This window comes from Populus nigra, chromosome 4, assembly GCF_951802175.1.
Source record: "Populus nigra chromosome 4, ddPopNigr1.1, whole genome shotgun sequence".
Lineage (NCBI taxonomy): Eukaryota > Viridiplantae > Streptophyta > Magnoliopsida > Malpighiales > Salicaceae > Populus > Populus nigra.
The window spans coordinates 1,472,442-1,487,437 of record NC_084855.1 but is presented as its reverse complement, the minus strand read 5'-3'; the positions used below and the strand labels follow the sequence as shown (position 1 = coordinate 1,487,437).

Sequence of the window (14,996 nt, the reverse complement as noted above, 5' to 3'; positions counted from 1 at the left end):
AGGAAAGTCTTTTTCTATCTGGATATCTTGTAAGAGAATTCCTGTTAAATTTTTTTGGAAATAGAAAAGTTTTAAATCATAAAAAAAATTAATGAAAAAACAGGTTGCATTACAAGCTTTCGTTAAGAAAGTTTTTGTTACTATATAATTGTTAAATAATAATTTTTTAATCAATAAAAAAATTGTAATTATCAAACTTTTAGTTAAAGGATATACAAAAAACCAACAAGTGAGTGGATAAAAAGGGAAAAAGATCACATAAAACAAGATCTAAAGTTATTTAATAAAAAAAAGGGAAAGGAAGGATAAAAAGAGCTGTCCTCTGTGAAAAAATCACAAGCAGCTGCTAGAAAATTTTCTTTACAGGGAATCTTGAAAAGAATTGGATGCTATAAAGTTTCATGGTAGATACAACGCATTAATTGTCACTCAACTATCATACTGGGAAAATAAAACGTAGACAAGTAAAATTTGTGACCAAGATGCAGTCGACAGCTTTGAAATTATATTTAGATGCATAAAAAATATTTGATTTGAAAAAAATATTAAATGTATAATTTTTTAGTGTTTTTAGTTATTTTATTATATTGATATAAAAAATAAAAAAATCTAAAAAAATTAATATATTTTTAAAGTAAAAAAAACACGATGATAAAACCCACCGCACTCATAAATGGGCCATGGAGCCCTGTGGCCTGAATAAACTTAAAGTAAACGGGCCATAGAGCCCTGGCCTAAAAAAAAACCCTAAAGTTGGCGACATGCTATTGCATGTACTTTATGTCATCCATCAAATTATTACACAATTAATAAAAACTCTAAAATGTGTAAGTTTTTCACTGTAGCAATATTATTTTTTTTTTTTGCTTTTGCTTTTTTTTAAATGCTTTTTTATGTTTTTTTTTAACTCAAAATTGATTTCTTCTTCTTTTTTTTTGTTTTTTTGTTTTTTTAAATTTTTTTGTTTCAAAATTATCTTTGCTAAATTTTTTAAAATATTGAACTGGTTAAAAATTTAACTATGTAGTTTTTTTCTTTAAAACATTGTGAATTGCTATAATATTCTCATACATTGTTTTTTTTATGATTTCTTTATTTTTTTTCCAAAATGGTCTTTGTAGATTTCTTTTTTAAAAAAAATATGAATTATTACAGTGTTTTCCCTACATAATTTTTGTTTTACTGCAGTGTTTCTCCATATATTTTTTTAAAAAATTATCTTTATCAAATTTATTTTTTTAATATTGAGCTGGCTGGTAATCTAGCTTTAGCTTTCCCCATATGTTTTTTTATTTTTATTTTCTTTTTCTTTTTCTTTCCAAAATTATCATTTTTTACATATTTGTTTTCTTTTTGTTTTATTTTTTTCAGAATTATTTTTGTTGATTTTATTTTTTTACTATTGAGCTGGTTGGAAATTTAGTTTTTTTATCTTTTTCTTAAAAACATTGTAGCTTTCCCCACGTGTTTTTTTCCGCTTTCGTTTCCTTTTTTGTACATTTATTTTTCATTTCTTTTACCCAAAATTGACTTCTTTGTTTTTTTTAGATAGCCTTTGTCAGTTTTTTATATATATTGAGCTGGTTGGGATATTAGTTTTGTAGCTTTTTTTTGAAAAAAAAAACACTATGGATTACTACAGTGTTTTCCTTACTTGGTTTTTGTTTTGCTACAGTGTTTTCCCCACATGTTTTTTTTAAAAATTATCTTTGTTAAATTTATTTTTTCAATATTGAGTTGGTTGAGAATTTAGCTTTAGCTTTAACTTTCCCCACTTTTTTTTTTCATTTTTTGAAATTTCCCCCATGTTTTTTCATTATAAGTACAATAATAATTATTATTATATTGTATTATATTATATAATTGTTTTTTCCTTTTATTTTTTTTTATGAATTTTTTTTGTTTGATTTAGTTTGTTAATGTTAATTTTTTTTTTATTTAGTTATCAGATTTTCATGATACGAATCTCGGGTTTGATGGGTTAACCTGATTTAACGTGTTATTTTTTTCATTTAGTTTAGTTTGTTAAAGTTAATTTTCTTTCTATTTAATTATCAGACTTTCATACTTTCATGACACGTATCCCGGGCTTGACGGGTTAACTTGGTTTGATGGGTTAACCCGGTTAATTCTAGGTAAACCCGTCATTTTTTTTTCTATTTAGCTATCAAACTTTCATGACGCAAATCTCAGGTTTTACGGGATAACTTGGTTTAAAAGGTTGACCCAATTAATTCAATTTTTTTTCCTTTTCTTCATTAGTTTTTTCCTTCCTGTTAATTTTTGTTTTTTGTTTTTTTTAATTAATCTATTTAATTGTCACACTTTTACGACACGAACTTATAGCCAGACCCACATTCAGTATTTTTGGATCCGGTGTTACAGCCAAACTCACTTAAACTTGGGTCATACAAGTTTAATTTTATTATTAGTATTATAAATATTACTCTTAAATCAGGCGTTGCAACCAAACCCAAGATTTCTGGGTATAACTTTGCAGAAAAACCCAAGATTTTTAAATTTTTAAATTTTTTTATATTTTTTATGTAAAAAAAATGACCCGCGGCATCGCGCGTGTATCAAAGCTAGTACTATATGAAACGATGGGCTTGAAAATTTATCCTAGCAAGGGAATATGAAAGAAACTGAGAAATTATTTAGATGGTGGTCTATTGGTAAGAGTTTGGGATTAAGAGATTTATTTTTTTTATGATTTCAGGTTCGAGCCTTATGGTTGCTCATATGATAGCCACTGGAAGCTTACATGGTCGTTAACTTTAGGACCGTGAGATTAGTCGAGGTACGCACAAACTGATCCGGATACCCACATTAAACTTAAAAAAAAAAACTAGAGACTAATTAAAGTAGTGTCTGGTGTTAGTTGGCATAATCCCTTGTAAAAATCGATGATCTACAGGTAAATTAAAGTGGAAAAATTGCTCTATAGGCAAGAAATTCTAACACCAACCTAAGAGATGGTGTGATTTTATGATATTTCTATCAGCAATCAATAAAGAATAGAGAAAAGGTAGGATTGTGTTGTACATGCTCAGCTTTAAAGCTGACGTGGCATATCTTACTAAAATACACCAAGATTCTTCATAGGATGTAATCCACTTTAGCATTTTTCGTGGGTGTGAGTAAAGGGAAAGCAAAGAGTGAGATGGATAGGACTGAATTGAACATTCGTCTCAAAAAAGGAGGGCATAGTAGCATTTTTAAAATACCAGGGCAGCCTAGCGTTATTCCAATAGAGCCCACTCTGTAATCTCAATATCTTTCTGCAATGGTAGATCGATACAATTTTCTTTGAAAAATAAATAAATAAATAATTTTTTTTTGATAATTTTTTTAAAAGTTCGACGAGTTTTACCTTTGATGTTTTGTGAGCTTACAAGAGCTTTTTATTGGGTGAAGCGGAGTTAATTTTGTATTTTATTTTTTCTTTTAACTCAAAGTGGTTAATATATTATTTGTCATTACAGTTTAATATTGTTTTTTAATTTTTTTAAAAAGCTTCAAGTTATATTTTTTTCCTATGCTATAATTCAAAACACTACTAAAAAGTAAATTCTGTTTATTTTTATATTTTAAAAGTGGTTTTAAAAAAATTAATTTTTTTTTATTTTAAATTGATATATTTTTAGTATTTTTAAATTATTTTGATGGGTAGATATTAAAAATAATTTTTTAAACAAATATATTATTTTAATATATTTCTTAAAAAAAACTTTAAAAATCAATAATAACAACACGCCCAACATTTATTTATTTATTTATTTGCTGCTTTATCCGTAGAGGATTAGTCGATTAGATACTTCACTCGTTAATCGGCCATTTATTCTCTTTCACACTCTTATCCACGGCGATGATAACATCACTCGCTAATGACTCTCTTAGGTCACGTGATTCCTGATTAGACGGAATGGTACAGATCCAGAAGCAGATGCCTCGTGGCTAAAGACTTCTGAATCAAGGGCTCGATGGTAAAATTATGGTGCACGTATTTAGCAATGGGTAGACTATATTCCAGTCCCTGTAAGTTCATACATATTCCATTTCGGTTTCATAAATAAAAATCCTTAGTGTCAATACTGTAATTTTCCATAAGCTTTGGGTCTGTACCTTGCCGCTAAATAAATAAATGATAGAAACTAGAAGAATGCCAATTTTTATCGTCTACATAATAATATTTTATATACTCGTCTTAAGAATTATATGAAACAAATATTAAAATTTAAAAATGTCTTTAAACTTTAAGAGTAGGGGTGTTTATGGGCATGAACCATTTAGATGGTGGTCCGGTGGTAAGAGCTTGGGACCAAGAGGTTTGCTCCTTCTGTGGTCTCAGGTTCGAGCCATGTGGTTGCTCATATGATGATCACTGGAGGCTTATATGGTCGTTAACTTCAAGGCCTGTGGGATAAGCACCTCTTATAAGAGCCTGAGACAACCGGGGTTTTACTCACTTACTTGGCCCCGCAAAGTACGCTTTCCGGATGATGGAGTTTCCTCGAATAAAAAAATAAGTGTTTATGAACATGGTTGAGTTGAGCTTTGAAATATAATTATATCAAATCTAACTTTTAATATTTTACAAATTATAAATTCAAATAATTTATTTATTTTTTACTCTAGTGGAATGAATATGAACTAGATTTTTTTTTATGAACATTATAAATATTCATGATGTAGACTTACATTGTTAATTTTAATATGTCAAGATCAATCATAATTAAGATTTGACTTCAATAAACCAGCCAAGATTTGTTATAAGTTGCAATAGATAATTTAGAATTAATCCGTCAACTGTATTAATCGACTAAAATACAAGAATTAATTGCCAATAAAATAAAACAGGTAACAGGGATAACAAAGAATAAAGAAGCACACGAGTCGAGTCAGGTCAAACAGGTTCCAAAAATTTTAATTCACCACTCAACATGCAATATTTATTTTTAATTTTTTTTAACCCACTATTATATATATATATATATATATATATATATATATTATCTGACCTCCCCCTGGCTTCACTCGTACCCGTACAAGTGACAATGTTGTGCAAAACTCTTAAGATACTAGACCACTGTAAAAATTCTAACAATATTATCTAACTATTATAGAATATGAGGAAATCACAGGGATCATATCAGAAAATTTACATTAAAGAGGTCAAAGTGAAAGTATTGATGAAAGTTTACCGCACCCTTGTCTTGCTAGAACACCCGCAGGTGACAGTCTTGCCGTTCTTACAAAAAAGTTTACACGTCAGTTTCAGATTTAAACGGGAAGCGATAGCATACAACAGCAACACTTTACACTTGTTAAAACCTCACAAATTCTACAGCACGTAACCCGTCCGTTAACATTTTAACGGTGACTAACCCCTAGCAGTCACATCATCCTCGTGTTCTCGCACACAGGAAAACATCTCTCTTTAAATTGCGGAACTCAAAATCCAGAATTAAAAGGAACAGAAATTCTAAAGAAACGACACATAAGAGAGCTTCAGCTGCTCTATCTCTCTCTCGCTTCCCTTTTAATTTTTCCTGTCTTTACCCCGACGCCGACCTCTAACGGTTCGCTGTTGCAAACCGGTGGCGCCGATATTTCTGTACGGAAGAGTCTCAACGTCCTTTTCCATTTCTCGATCTCTCCACTCGTTTCCGTGCTCGTTATCAACTCTCATTTGCTGTTGATAAATTTCTTTTTCTGGTGTGCCAACAAAAAATCGCGATAATAAAAATCGTTGTAAAAAGGTATTGAATATTCAATTTTCTTATTTTTTTTGTAAAATTATCTGAATTTCTTCGTATTCTTACTACAGATAAGTTGTTGCGGTTTTTAGTTTTGTTTCGGGCCGATTACTGGCATTGCAGTTTCTTTTAGCCTAATTTTTGTAGTTTGTTTAGTATTTTAACTCTAATTTTTGTCCTTTGTTATCGATTTTGATGGCGAGCGGGTGGAGTTTTAGATAATTGAAATTTTCGCGGGATTATTCACTTTTTATTTCTTGATTTCGTTTTTTTTAGTGATTTATTGAGCGATTGTTTGCTCTAGTTTTAGTGACGAACATGTCTTAAACGGTTTGTTTGGTTGTTATGTGATTTTTTTTAATTTGAGTTTTTTTAAAAATAAATTTTGAATGATTAAATATTTCCTGCGTTGGATTTTAACTAGTTTTTTTTTTCTTGATAGGTATACAAAATGATTGGATCATTTCTAACACGAGGGCTTGTGTATGTTTCCCGGCGACCTGATTAATTAATTCTGTTTTTTATTTGAATTGAAAGGGGATTTTTTTATTGTCGAAATTAGAATTGGTATAATGTATTGGCAGGATGGTTTTTGGCTATGCTTATCCAGCGTATGAGTGCTATAAAACGGTCGAATTGAATAAGCCAGAGATTGAGCAACTCCGATTTTGGTGCCAGTATTGGTATTCTACTGTGATTTGATGTTTGCGAATTGGTGGAATGTAATTTTTGGGGTTATAAGTGGGTTTCATTTTCTCTTTGTCTGCAGGATTTTGGTGGCGGTTTTGACAGTTTGTGAGAGAATTGGAGATACTTTTATTTCATGGTATTGATTATTTGCTTAAACCCAGCTTCTGTGTTCAAAATGGCGATTGGCATGCTCATTTTGTTTTTCTGTCTCGGTTTCTTGAAGGGTCCCAATGTACAGTGAGGCTAAGTTGGCATTTTACATATACTTATGGTACCCTAAAACTAAGGTTTGTATTATGAATTGCTGATAAGAATGTTTTTCTTATGTTCTTAGATCTTTACCTTCGTATTAATTTCTCCTCTTTTCCTTGTTTCAGGGAACCTCCTATGTGTACGATTCCTTCTTCAAACCATATGTTGCGAAACATGAGAATGAAATAGATCGCAGCTTGTTGGAGCTGAGGACTAGGGCTGGAGATATGGTTTTTGTATACTGGCAAAGAGCAGCAAGTTATGGTCAGACAAGAGTTTTTGAGATTTTGCAGTACATTGCTGCACAGTCAACAACAAGGCCTCGCCCTGCTCAGGTAGTGTAATTAGGAGTATATACTCTTATGTTCTTGCCATTATCTTCTAATACACAGTTTGATGGTTCTTGTAAATGGACCAATATGCTGTCTCGTTTATTTGATGCAATCATCCATTTGTTTTCTTCAAGGTTTGACAATGATCTATCAGCGTTAATTGATGAATTGTTGTGTATTTAGTTTGCAGCTAGTCAGTAATGTGGAATTAAATTTGAACTTTTGTCCTTTAAGAACCTTGCATATAAGTTATATGGGAAACTGTATTTTAAGAGTGGTGATTGAAAACAATCTATGCTGTCTTTTTGAGTTATACATTATGTTACAGTTTTCATGCCAATTTTACTTTTGATATTACAGCCACAGCAGCAAGGTGCTAGGGCTCGCCAGCCTTCTGCTCCCAGCCGTCAACCTTCATCAAACCGTCAACCAGCTACGACACAAGCAGAGCCAGAAGAATCTCTATCTCCCACTTCTAGCACATCTTCAAGTCAGCACCAAATGGAAGTAGCGGAAGAGGCAGGTCCTTCTAAAGTGCTTGAAGCAGCAGTTCCTGCAACAGCTTCAAATGCCCAAACAGCACCTGAAGTTTCCAGCCAACCTAAACCAACCGAGGAAGAAGCAATGGAGACTGAAGACGTGCCATCATCTTCAGAAAACAAAAACGAAGACCCTACACCAAAAGAAACTTTGATGGAGCAAACAACACGGGATACACGTGTCAGATTGAGGAAAACCCATTCTGGAACAAACCGTTGAAGACCGGTGCCAAATTTTTCCCAATTTTAGACCCCAGCACAAGTATTTAATCAGTAGGTGGACGGTGATGGGTATCGTTTTTTTTTTTTTCCTTTTTTTTTTCTGCAACGGTGGTGTAAATTTGTAATCTTCTGTTTCCCAATTCCATTTGTTGCTTAATTGTTTGAACTCAAGTTGGCAAATAAAGGGTCTTGGGTTCATCATACAATCTGACTCGCCACACTTTCACTCTATAATATAATTGGATAGGGTTACAAATTTTAGAGTTGGCTTGTATGGTGTTTACCAGTTATTGAAAATGTAAGTGTAAATTGAAACGGCATGATGGGAATTTTTTTTTTTTTTTATGATGGCATGATGGGAATTTTTATATCTAATGGTGGAGCATCCGCTGCAGAAATTTGGTGGATGGCACAGTGCCACGAAGCCTAGACCTAAAGTAAAGGCATCAAGAATATTGAAAGAATGCAGTTCCGATGTTTTTTTTAGGTTTGTCTAAAGTATTTGATGACTTCTCTGTTATTTGATGATTCTGTCAGCTCAAGCAATTTAATACCAAAAGGGAGAAAAATAACAAGCTAGGTAAAGGCCTGTTCCTCGAAAGGTTAGGAGGAGGATCTTTCATTTTTTAAGGGTAAAGGAAAGAACTGGCATAAATTTAACTTTCCCTGTCAAAACAGGAAAGCAAAATTTAAACTTGCCACTGACTCTTACTCCGAAGCTTATTGAAAATAATTATACCCGCATACCTAAACTGATTAGGAATACTTGATGTGAGCCTGTTGCCCTATAATCCCTTCAAAACTGAGGTTTTGTTTTGAGAATGCGGTCATTAACCTCCCTCATGGCAAACGTGTAAGATGAAAAACTTTTTGACATTGGACCTGCAGATAGTACGATTTGTAATTGTTTGGGTCTGTGATTACACTAATTAATGTAGTATTAGCATGGACTTGATTACGTGCTTTAATGATTTTTATTCAACGAGCTTTTGAGAGTTCCCCGTTAGGTATTGCCTGCAGTTATTTGGTTTGTTAGTTGTCAACGTCTGGGATAAAACTTCCTTGCCATATACAACGAGGGACAGTTTTCACAGTGAAGTTTCCTCTTATGGAAGATACTAGTGGATGCTGAAAGCCATTTGGAGCAATGGTGTTTTGCAGTGTCATTCGTGTTTAGCCAGAAATACCGAGCACACTTGGTATAACATCACTTTCAGAGACGAGGACAGCTTCTGCTTGCTGCACTTATGCAATGTCAACTTCAATCTTGATCATAGTTATTGATCACAGCTCACCTCCATAGGTCAATCTGGTGACTCCACAATTCAAATCTTAATACAGTTCTTATTTTATTTTGAATTATTTTGAACATTGAAAGGTCAACTTTAAAAAAACAAACTGAATTGATGATTAGAAGATCATGCCACTGACTGCTGCAAAAGCTCAGGGAGCACACCCTCAACTATGATCCATCAGCACCAAAACAGTCTCCAAAACGCCCCCCCTCCCCTCTTTTTTTTCATCAAGGATTGTTTGTGTTGCTGATCAACACAGGCAGCCAGATGGTCATAAGCACACTGGCTCTCGACTCTCCAAGCCCACTATAGACACCAAGGCTGAGAGACGGTCTTTCGCTCTGCCGGGCAGTAGGCACATTTGCAGAAACTACAGCCCCAACTACCCTTATAAGAGATGGGATTAGGATAATTAATAATCTTTTAAAAAATAACCATCATTACCATTAAAGAAGAGAAAACATCTAGCTATAAAATTTACACTTGCAAAAGTGGAGGGGATATAAAATTACCCTTCCAGTCTGCTTGAACGACCTTCTGCCTAATTTTCATTTACATCACGAACAACTACTCTTGATGACGGTCATGGCAGAAGCGATGAGAGGTCATCCAAGAGGAAAAATCTCTCTACATCAGTTGCATAGCATGTGATAAACATATAAAGGTCAAGTGGTGAGTTAGCCTCCAGACTCCTCCAATAGCAAGGCAGTTCCATATATTTCAAAAATCAGAACTTTGTGAATCAAAACAGAATGTTACGAGATACGATCAACCCACAATTTTGAAATGCTGACTGAATCATCTGTTGTGAACCAGTAATCATCAATAATCTGCAACAGGATGGGTCACAAGCAAACAGGTTAGTCAAGTTCCCTTCCCCGTGACCAAACACCAAAGAAGGTATATAAAGTGCATTTGTGCGCGTGTGCAGGATCGGAACTATCAACTAGGAAACTGTTATGAAACCAATTTGAAGCTTCCAATACTTACACTGCAGTCTGCAGGAATTAACTTACAAATCCCAGATGCTTCTAGAGTTAGTGAGCTGAATGGTTCACAACAACTGTTTTGATTACCCTGACACTCTGAAGGCAAGCCTGCATCTTGGTCTCTGCATTGGCTACTGTTCCAAGCACTTGTATCCATTGGTTCAACATGCTCCACGGTTATGTCCTCACCTTGTTTGCATTTGCTACAAGCATCATCAAAATGGCATTATGAAATTGTAGCAGATTTTGAACACAATCATGCATGGAAACTAAGTGCACACTGCATGTCAGTGGTGCATGTTACCTCAAGAGATACACATCAATGGGTCCATTGGTGCTTCTAACTGTCATTTTGTATAGTGGAGAACCAATATCCTGCTCATGCAAATAAGCATTACATCAGGTAGAAATACATTTCAACAATTTTTAAAGTTCCACGTATCCACACTCAGTACCTCATCAGGATCAGGAACTTCCAGATAACTAGCTTCAGGAGTTTTTATTGCAAAAATTGTTCGATTCTGCAGCAGTAGTATCATAAGTGATAAGCATCACCAAATTTGGGAGATGATAGCGAAGAGATTTCAAAGCAATTCCCAGGATTTGCATACCTGGAAGCATGAAAGGCTGGTAATATCTTCCTCTGTTAGAAAGAGATGCCTAACAAAACCAAGTAGGCAAATAAATAAAAACAAGTCATATTGAAACCATAAAATCTGAGTGAGAAAATAGCATACTTTCGACAAACCACATCTTCCTTCAAGCCTCTCAGAAGTTCTTGTCTATCCCTGGCAAAAGAACATGATAAGAGTTAAGCTAACCACAGAGGACTACAAAAAATATAAATAAAAAGATTGACTCAACCAACCTTATAGATTCCTCAAGCCTGAACTCTTCAGTATATAAACTTTCCACTTCAGCCTGTAATCAAATCCAAAGATAAACAGGTAGTAAGACCAGTGACTTTAATATTTCATAGTGTTACCTCTTAGAAGTGTAGAAAGCTGAAAGGTCAACTGACAGTCCCTTTGTTACAGAGTATCAGTTACCATCAATTTCTAACAAAATCAACTTTATCTTATATGTCCAAATCACCACATGCTCGCTGCATCTTCCACACACTGATAATTCATTATCAATCCACAACATGAGAGGGTTGCTTCAGAAATTACTGATTAGTGAGTGATAAACAGGTCATTTAATGTTAGCTCATTATTCCCTGAAATATGTTAAATATGTTAAGTACATAAATCATAGAGCACAATCACAACCTTCTTCCCATAAAGGCCAACAGGTTTTCACTTTCTAAAAATATGACCCATAACTTTCACCAGTAACTTTTGCATTGCAAAAACCTGGTTTTACATTCAAATCTAACATCGACAACCTAAACCTACGAAAGCTGAGGCAAGACCTATTTCCTGGGCACCTAAAACAAATTGAGTTTGAATCTTGAATTTTTTGAAATTCAAAAAAATGCTCATCATCATTACGTGACAATGCGACCGATCCATTGTGTGTGAGTCATCAGTGCAGAAAGAATGAAGCCATCATAAAGCATCTGAGTCCTGAAAAGGATATGATGACTACAGACATACCTTTATTCTAGCATGATTATCCAACATCTTTTGCTCACAGTCATCAAATTCCCTGTTTAGAAGGTCCAATGGTCAATTACCAGCCACGCAAAGCAAACAACAAAGGAAGCGCACGAGAAAAGATTGGTGTTATTACTTCTTCCAGCGTATATGATTTTTTGAAGTTTTCTCTATTAACCCTATTCCTTCCAAAACATTTGTAATATCATATATCCTCCTTTTCTGGACCTGTCAAAATCAATATCATGTCAAAAAAGTTCAGTTTATAGCAAAGATATTCACGCTACACATGCCCCTATAAAAAGCATTACATATGATTTCACAATATAACTAGTTGTGATGAGAAAGGAGAGATACTGCACTGGAAAGAAAACCTTTTTTGAACCCTTGAGTGTAAGCAATTCAATTTTCTTATTTAGCAGCAGATGTGCATAGCCCATAACATTGTCCATACCTCCAACACTTCTGCTGTTTTGTTCAGATCAAGGGTCCCGTCCTGAGCCTCCTGGATCAACTTGACAAATTTCTTGGTTAACAACCCTGTCCATAAGAAATTTGACCATTTGTAAATTGTAAGTAATAATCACAGCAACATTAAATTTAAATCCACCCAAATTAACCGTGAGCAGATACATAAGAATGCTTACTGTATGTGCAAATAGAATAAACCGTGCAATATTCTAGACTACAAGAATGCTAAACCCAATTAATCAAAACTTACCTAAAGAACTGTCATATCGACAACCACTAGCCAAATTCAGTCCATTAAGAGACTCTGCAATTGAACATCAATTTAACCAGAATTTCTACATCAACATCCCATTAACAGGCTCAATAATACAACATGCAGTAATTTACCAATCGATAATGCAAAAGTACATTACCAGCATTCATTCTTTGAGTCACTGATTTGGCATGTTTCGGAACCCTTGACTTATTTTTATGCTTACCCCCAGAAGATGACCGAGGAGCAAGAGTTAGATCAGTAACTATATCACTTTGCGCAGGGAAAGCGGCATCTCTATTAGTCCAAACCTCATGATCATCACTTTCACTTTTTATTCCCATCTGTAATAAATATCATACAATTTGTAATTAAATTGCAACTTAATTTAATCTCTAGACAACAAATTCTAGTGCAACCTTAATTAAAATACGACACTTGTCTCAAATACACCGAACCGCCTAGCGCATTAGGTAGTCATAGTTACGTTGTTTTTGCAATTTTCGGTGTTTCTTATTAAAGCTAGAGAGTTTTCATATCTACAATAACTAAATATTTTCTTCAGGGAAGAAAATTATTATTTTAATTACGAGCTCAATTTGTTTTTTTTTTAAAAAAAGAGCTTCGATCGAATATATAAAAAAAAGAAATAAAACAATAAAAATAATTACAATGAATATCAATCAATAATTATACGAATTTAAGCAGAAAAATAATTTAAGGAAAAGAAAGGACGAGGAGAGTAAAACTAACTAACCGCAACGTCACGAAATGCAGAATGCGTGCTGGAACTATGGAATTGAAAGCCGATAGAAGTTTTGTTGTTATCAGGAGGAGGAGGAGGCGGGTGGTGAGGTTTTCGGAAAGAGGAAGGGAACAGTCGATTTGAAGGAGTTGGATTATTTGAAGAAGAAAATAAATTCTGATTTTGAAAGTGAGAATGAGAGTGAAGTAAATGAAAGTGAAATTGCGATGGATTGATTGTCCGGTTCGGATCTTCGCTGGCGTTCGCCATGAAGAGAGGGAGAGAGGGAGGGAAAGAGGGGTTCTTGAGAGAGTGTTTGGAGGGAAAGGAAGGGGAGGAATTTGAGTGTAAAAAAGGCGGTGATTAGAGAAAGAGAAGGAGGTAATTAAAGGGAGGTGGAGGAGGGAGAAACCGATTTAGGAACGGAAGGATTAGAGAGGATGGGAAGAACACGGCAGTTGCCGGGAGAGAGGGATTTGAGAATCGTAGGGGAGAAGCGGTGAGGAAGTGAGTTTCGAATGCGTACGCCCGCCTTTTGTTGGCACTTGGATTGGATGCCCCTCTTCTATAAATTTTTTCGGCTTGGATTGGGCTGGGCTTTTCCATTGGATAAACCCTAATTTAGAAATATTGATATTAAATAAGACAAACCCATAAAACACCAGCTCAGCTGTGTAAGTAGGCCTAACTTTGTCAATTTTATTTTAAAAATTACAATTAACGACTTTCATCTATTTGTAAGACTTTTCATTAATGTTTCATTCATATTATATTTTTTTAATTAAAAATGAAATCATTTTATAAAAAATATTAACACTTCCCATTGAGTGATTGTAACAGAAGTTCTTATTAAAAAATCAAAATAATATAATATGATAATAAAATTAGTATAAAAAGCAATTTGGGTGCAAAATTAAGACTGTGGTGATACTTTAGGGATATATTCGACATTTTTCCTATTAAATATTATCACTTTTTTTATATTATTAATTCTGTGTTGTTAAATTTGATGGGGAAGGATCTTAAATTATTAAAGTACTAATTTGGTAATTTTTATAAATAAAATGCTATTTTGAAAATATAGAATTAATTTTTTCATGTCTATAATACAAAAGTTTTCAGAGAGAGAAATAAAAGGAGAGAACGTTTCTACTTCTAGGAAATCGAATTTCACATGTTGATGTATAATCATTTTATTTTTGTGTGAAGTTTCTAAATTAGAATTGTCAGGAAACTCTTGACTATCAAGGGCCACGTGTCGATCTTTCCTTTTAAAATATTTTTTGGGAACCCATTTAAGGAAACTGAAGCATTTTTCCCTTTTGGTTCTTTTAGAGTTTTGTTTTGAAGTCATATTAAAAAAAAACATATTTGATTAGAATTTTAAAAATTAGTAGTTTAATTTTTTTAAAAGTGAAAGATAATTTTTATAAAATCATTTTAAAGGTATATTAGCTTATAATTTAAAAGTATGAACAGTGATGTTTTTTGAGATGAAAAGCTACTTATTTTACTTAAAAAAATAATCATAAATATTTTAAAATTAATTAGTTTAAATAACTCTTGTTTTATATATAGTAATTAACTTCAATTATTTTATCTCAAGTATATTAGATTTTTAATTAAATTATTTAATAGCTATGTACTTAAAAAAAAAGCTATGTAATATTTTGATCATAGCCTCCTTTTATTTGTGTTTTTTTATATATATAATACTTGTGTGTTCCATAAAGAAAGAATTCATTTTTTAAGAAAGTATTTAATTTCTTTTTAAAAATTATTTAATTTTAATTATATCCTTAATATTAATTTTAATTTAAATAACTTACTAACAACATATTAAATAGTTCG

General features: G+C 33.1%; 2 protein-coding genes across 5 annotated transcripts; one reads left to right on the top strand and one right to left on the bottom strand.

The window, feature by feature from the left end:
- Window positions 1-5,468: 5,468 nt before the first annotated feature.
- On the top strand, window positions 5,469-8,000 carry LOC133690866 (putative HVA22-like protein g). Of its 2 annotated transcripts, XM_062111130.1 has the most exons (7): window positions 5,469-5,762; window positions 6,202-6,242; window positions 6,344-6,442; window positions 6,529-6,585; window positions 6,673-6,736; window positions 6,827-7,036; window positions 7,394-8,000. In XM_062111130.1, exons 2-7 carry the CDS (start codon window positions 6,211-6,213, stop codon window positions 7,790-7,792), a joined length of 861 nt encoding a protein of 286 aa, XP_061967114.1. In that variant the 5' UTR covers window positions 5,469-5,762; window positions 6,202-6,210; the 3' UTR covers window positions 7,793-8,000. The 2 variants fall into 2 exon arrangements, with proteins under 2 accessions (XP_061967114.1, XP_061967115.1); XM_062111131.1 differs by lacking the exon at window positions 6,202-6,242.
- Window positions 8,001-9,030: 1,030 nt separating this feature from the next.
- On the bottom strand, window positions 9,031-13,668 carry LOC133691568 (transcription factor E2FC-like). 3 transcript variants are annotated; one of them, XR_009841709.1, is made up of 14 exons: window positions 13,158-13,668; window positions 12,561-12,744; window positions 12,398-12,451; window positions 12,131-12,216; window positions 11,813-11,904; window positions 11,677-11,728; window positions 10,947-10,999; window positions 10,816-10,866; window positions 10,690-10,738; window positions 10,534-10,599; window positions 10,383-10,453; window positions 10,080-10,281; window positions 9,602-9,919; window positions 9,031-9,476 (listed from the first exon to the last, which is right to left on the bottom strand). XR_009841709.1 is itself a non-coding variant. In XM_062112126.1 (14 exons), exons 1-14 carry the CDS (start codon window positions 13,413-13,415, stop codon window positions 9,317-9,319), a joined length of 1,431 nt encoding a protein of 476 aa, XP_061968110.1. In that variant the 5' UTR covers window positions 13,416-13,668; the 3' UTR covers window positions 9,031-9,316. The 3 variants fall into 3 exon arrangements, 1 of the variants encoding a protein (XP_061968110.1); XR_009841710.1 differs by having other exon boundaries at window positions 9,031-9,471; XM_062112126.1 differs by having other exon boundaries at window positions 9,867-9,919.
- Window positions 13,669-14,996: the final 1,328 nt, after the last annotated feature.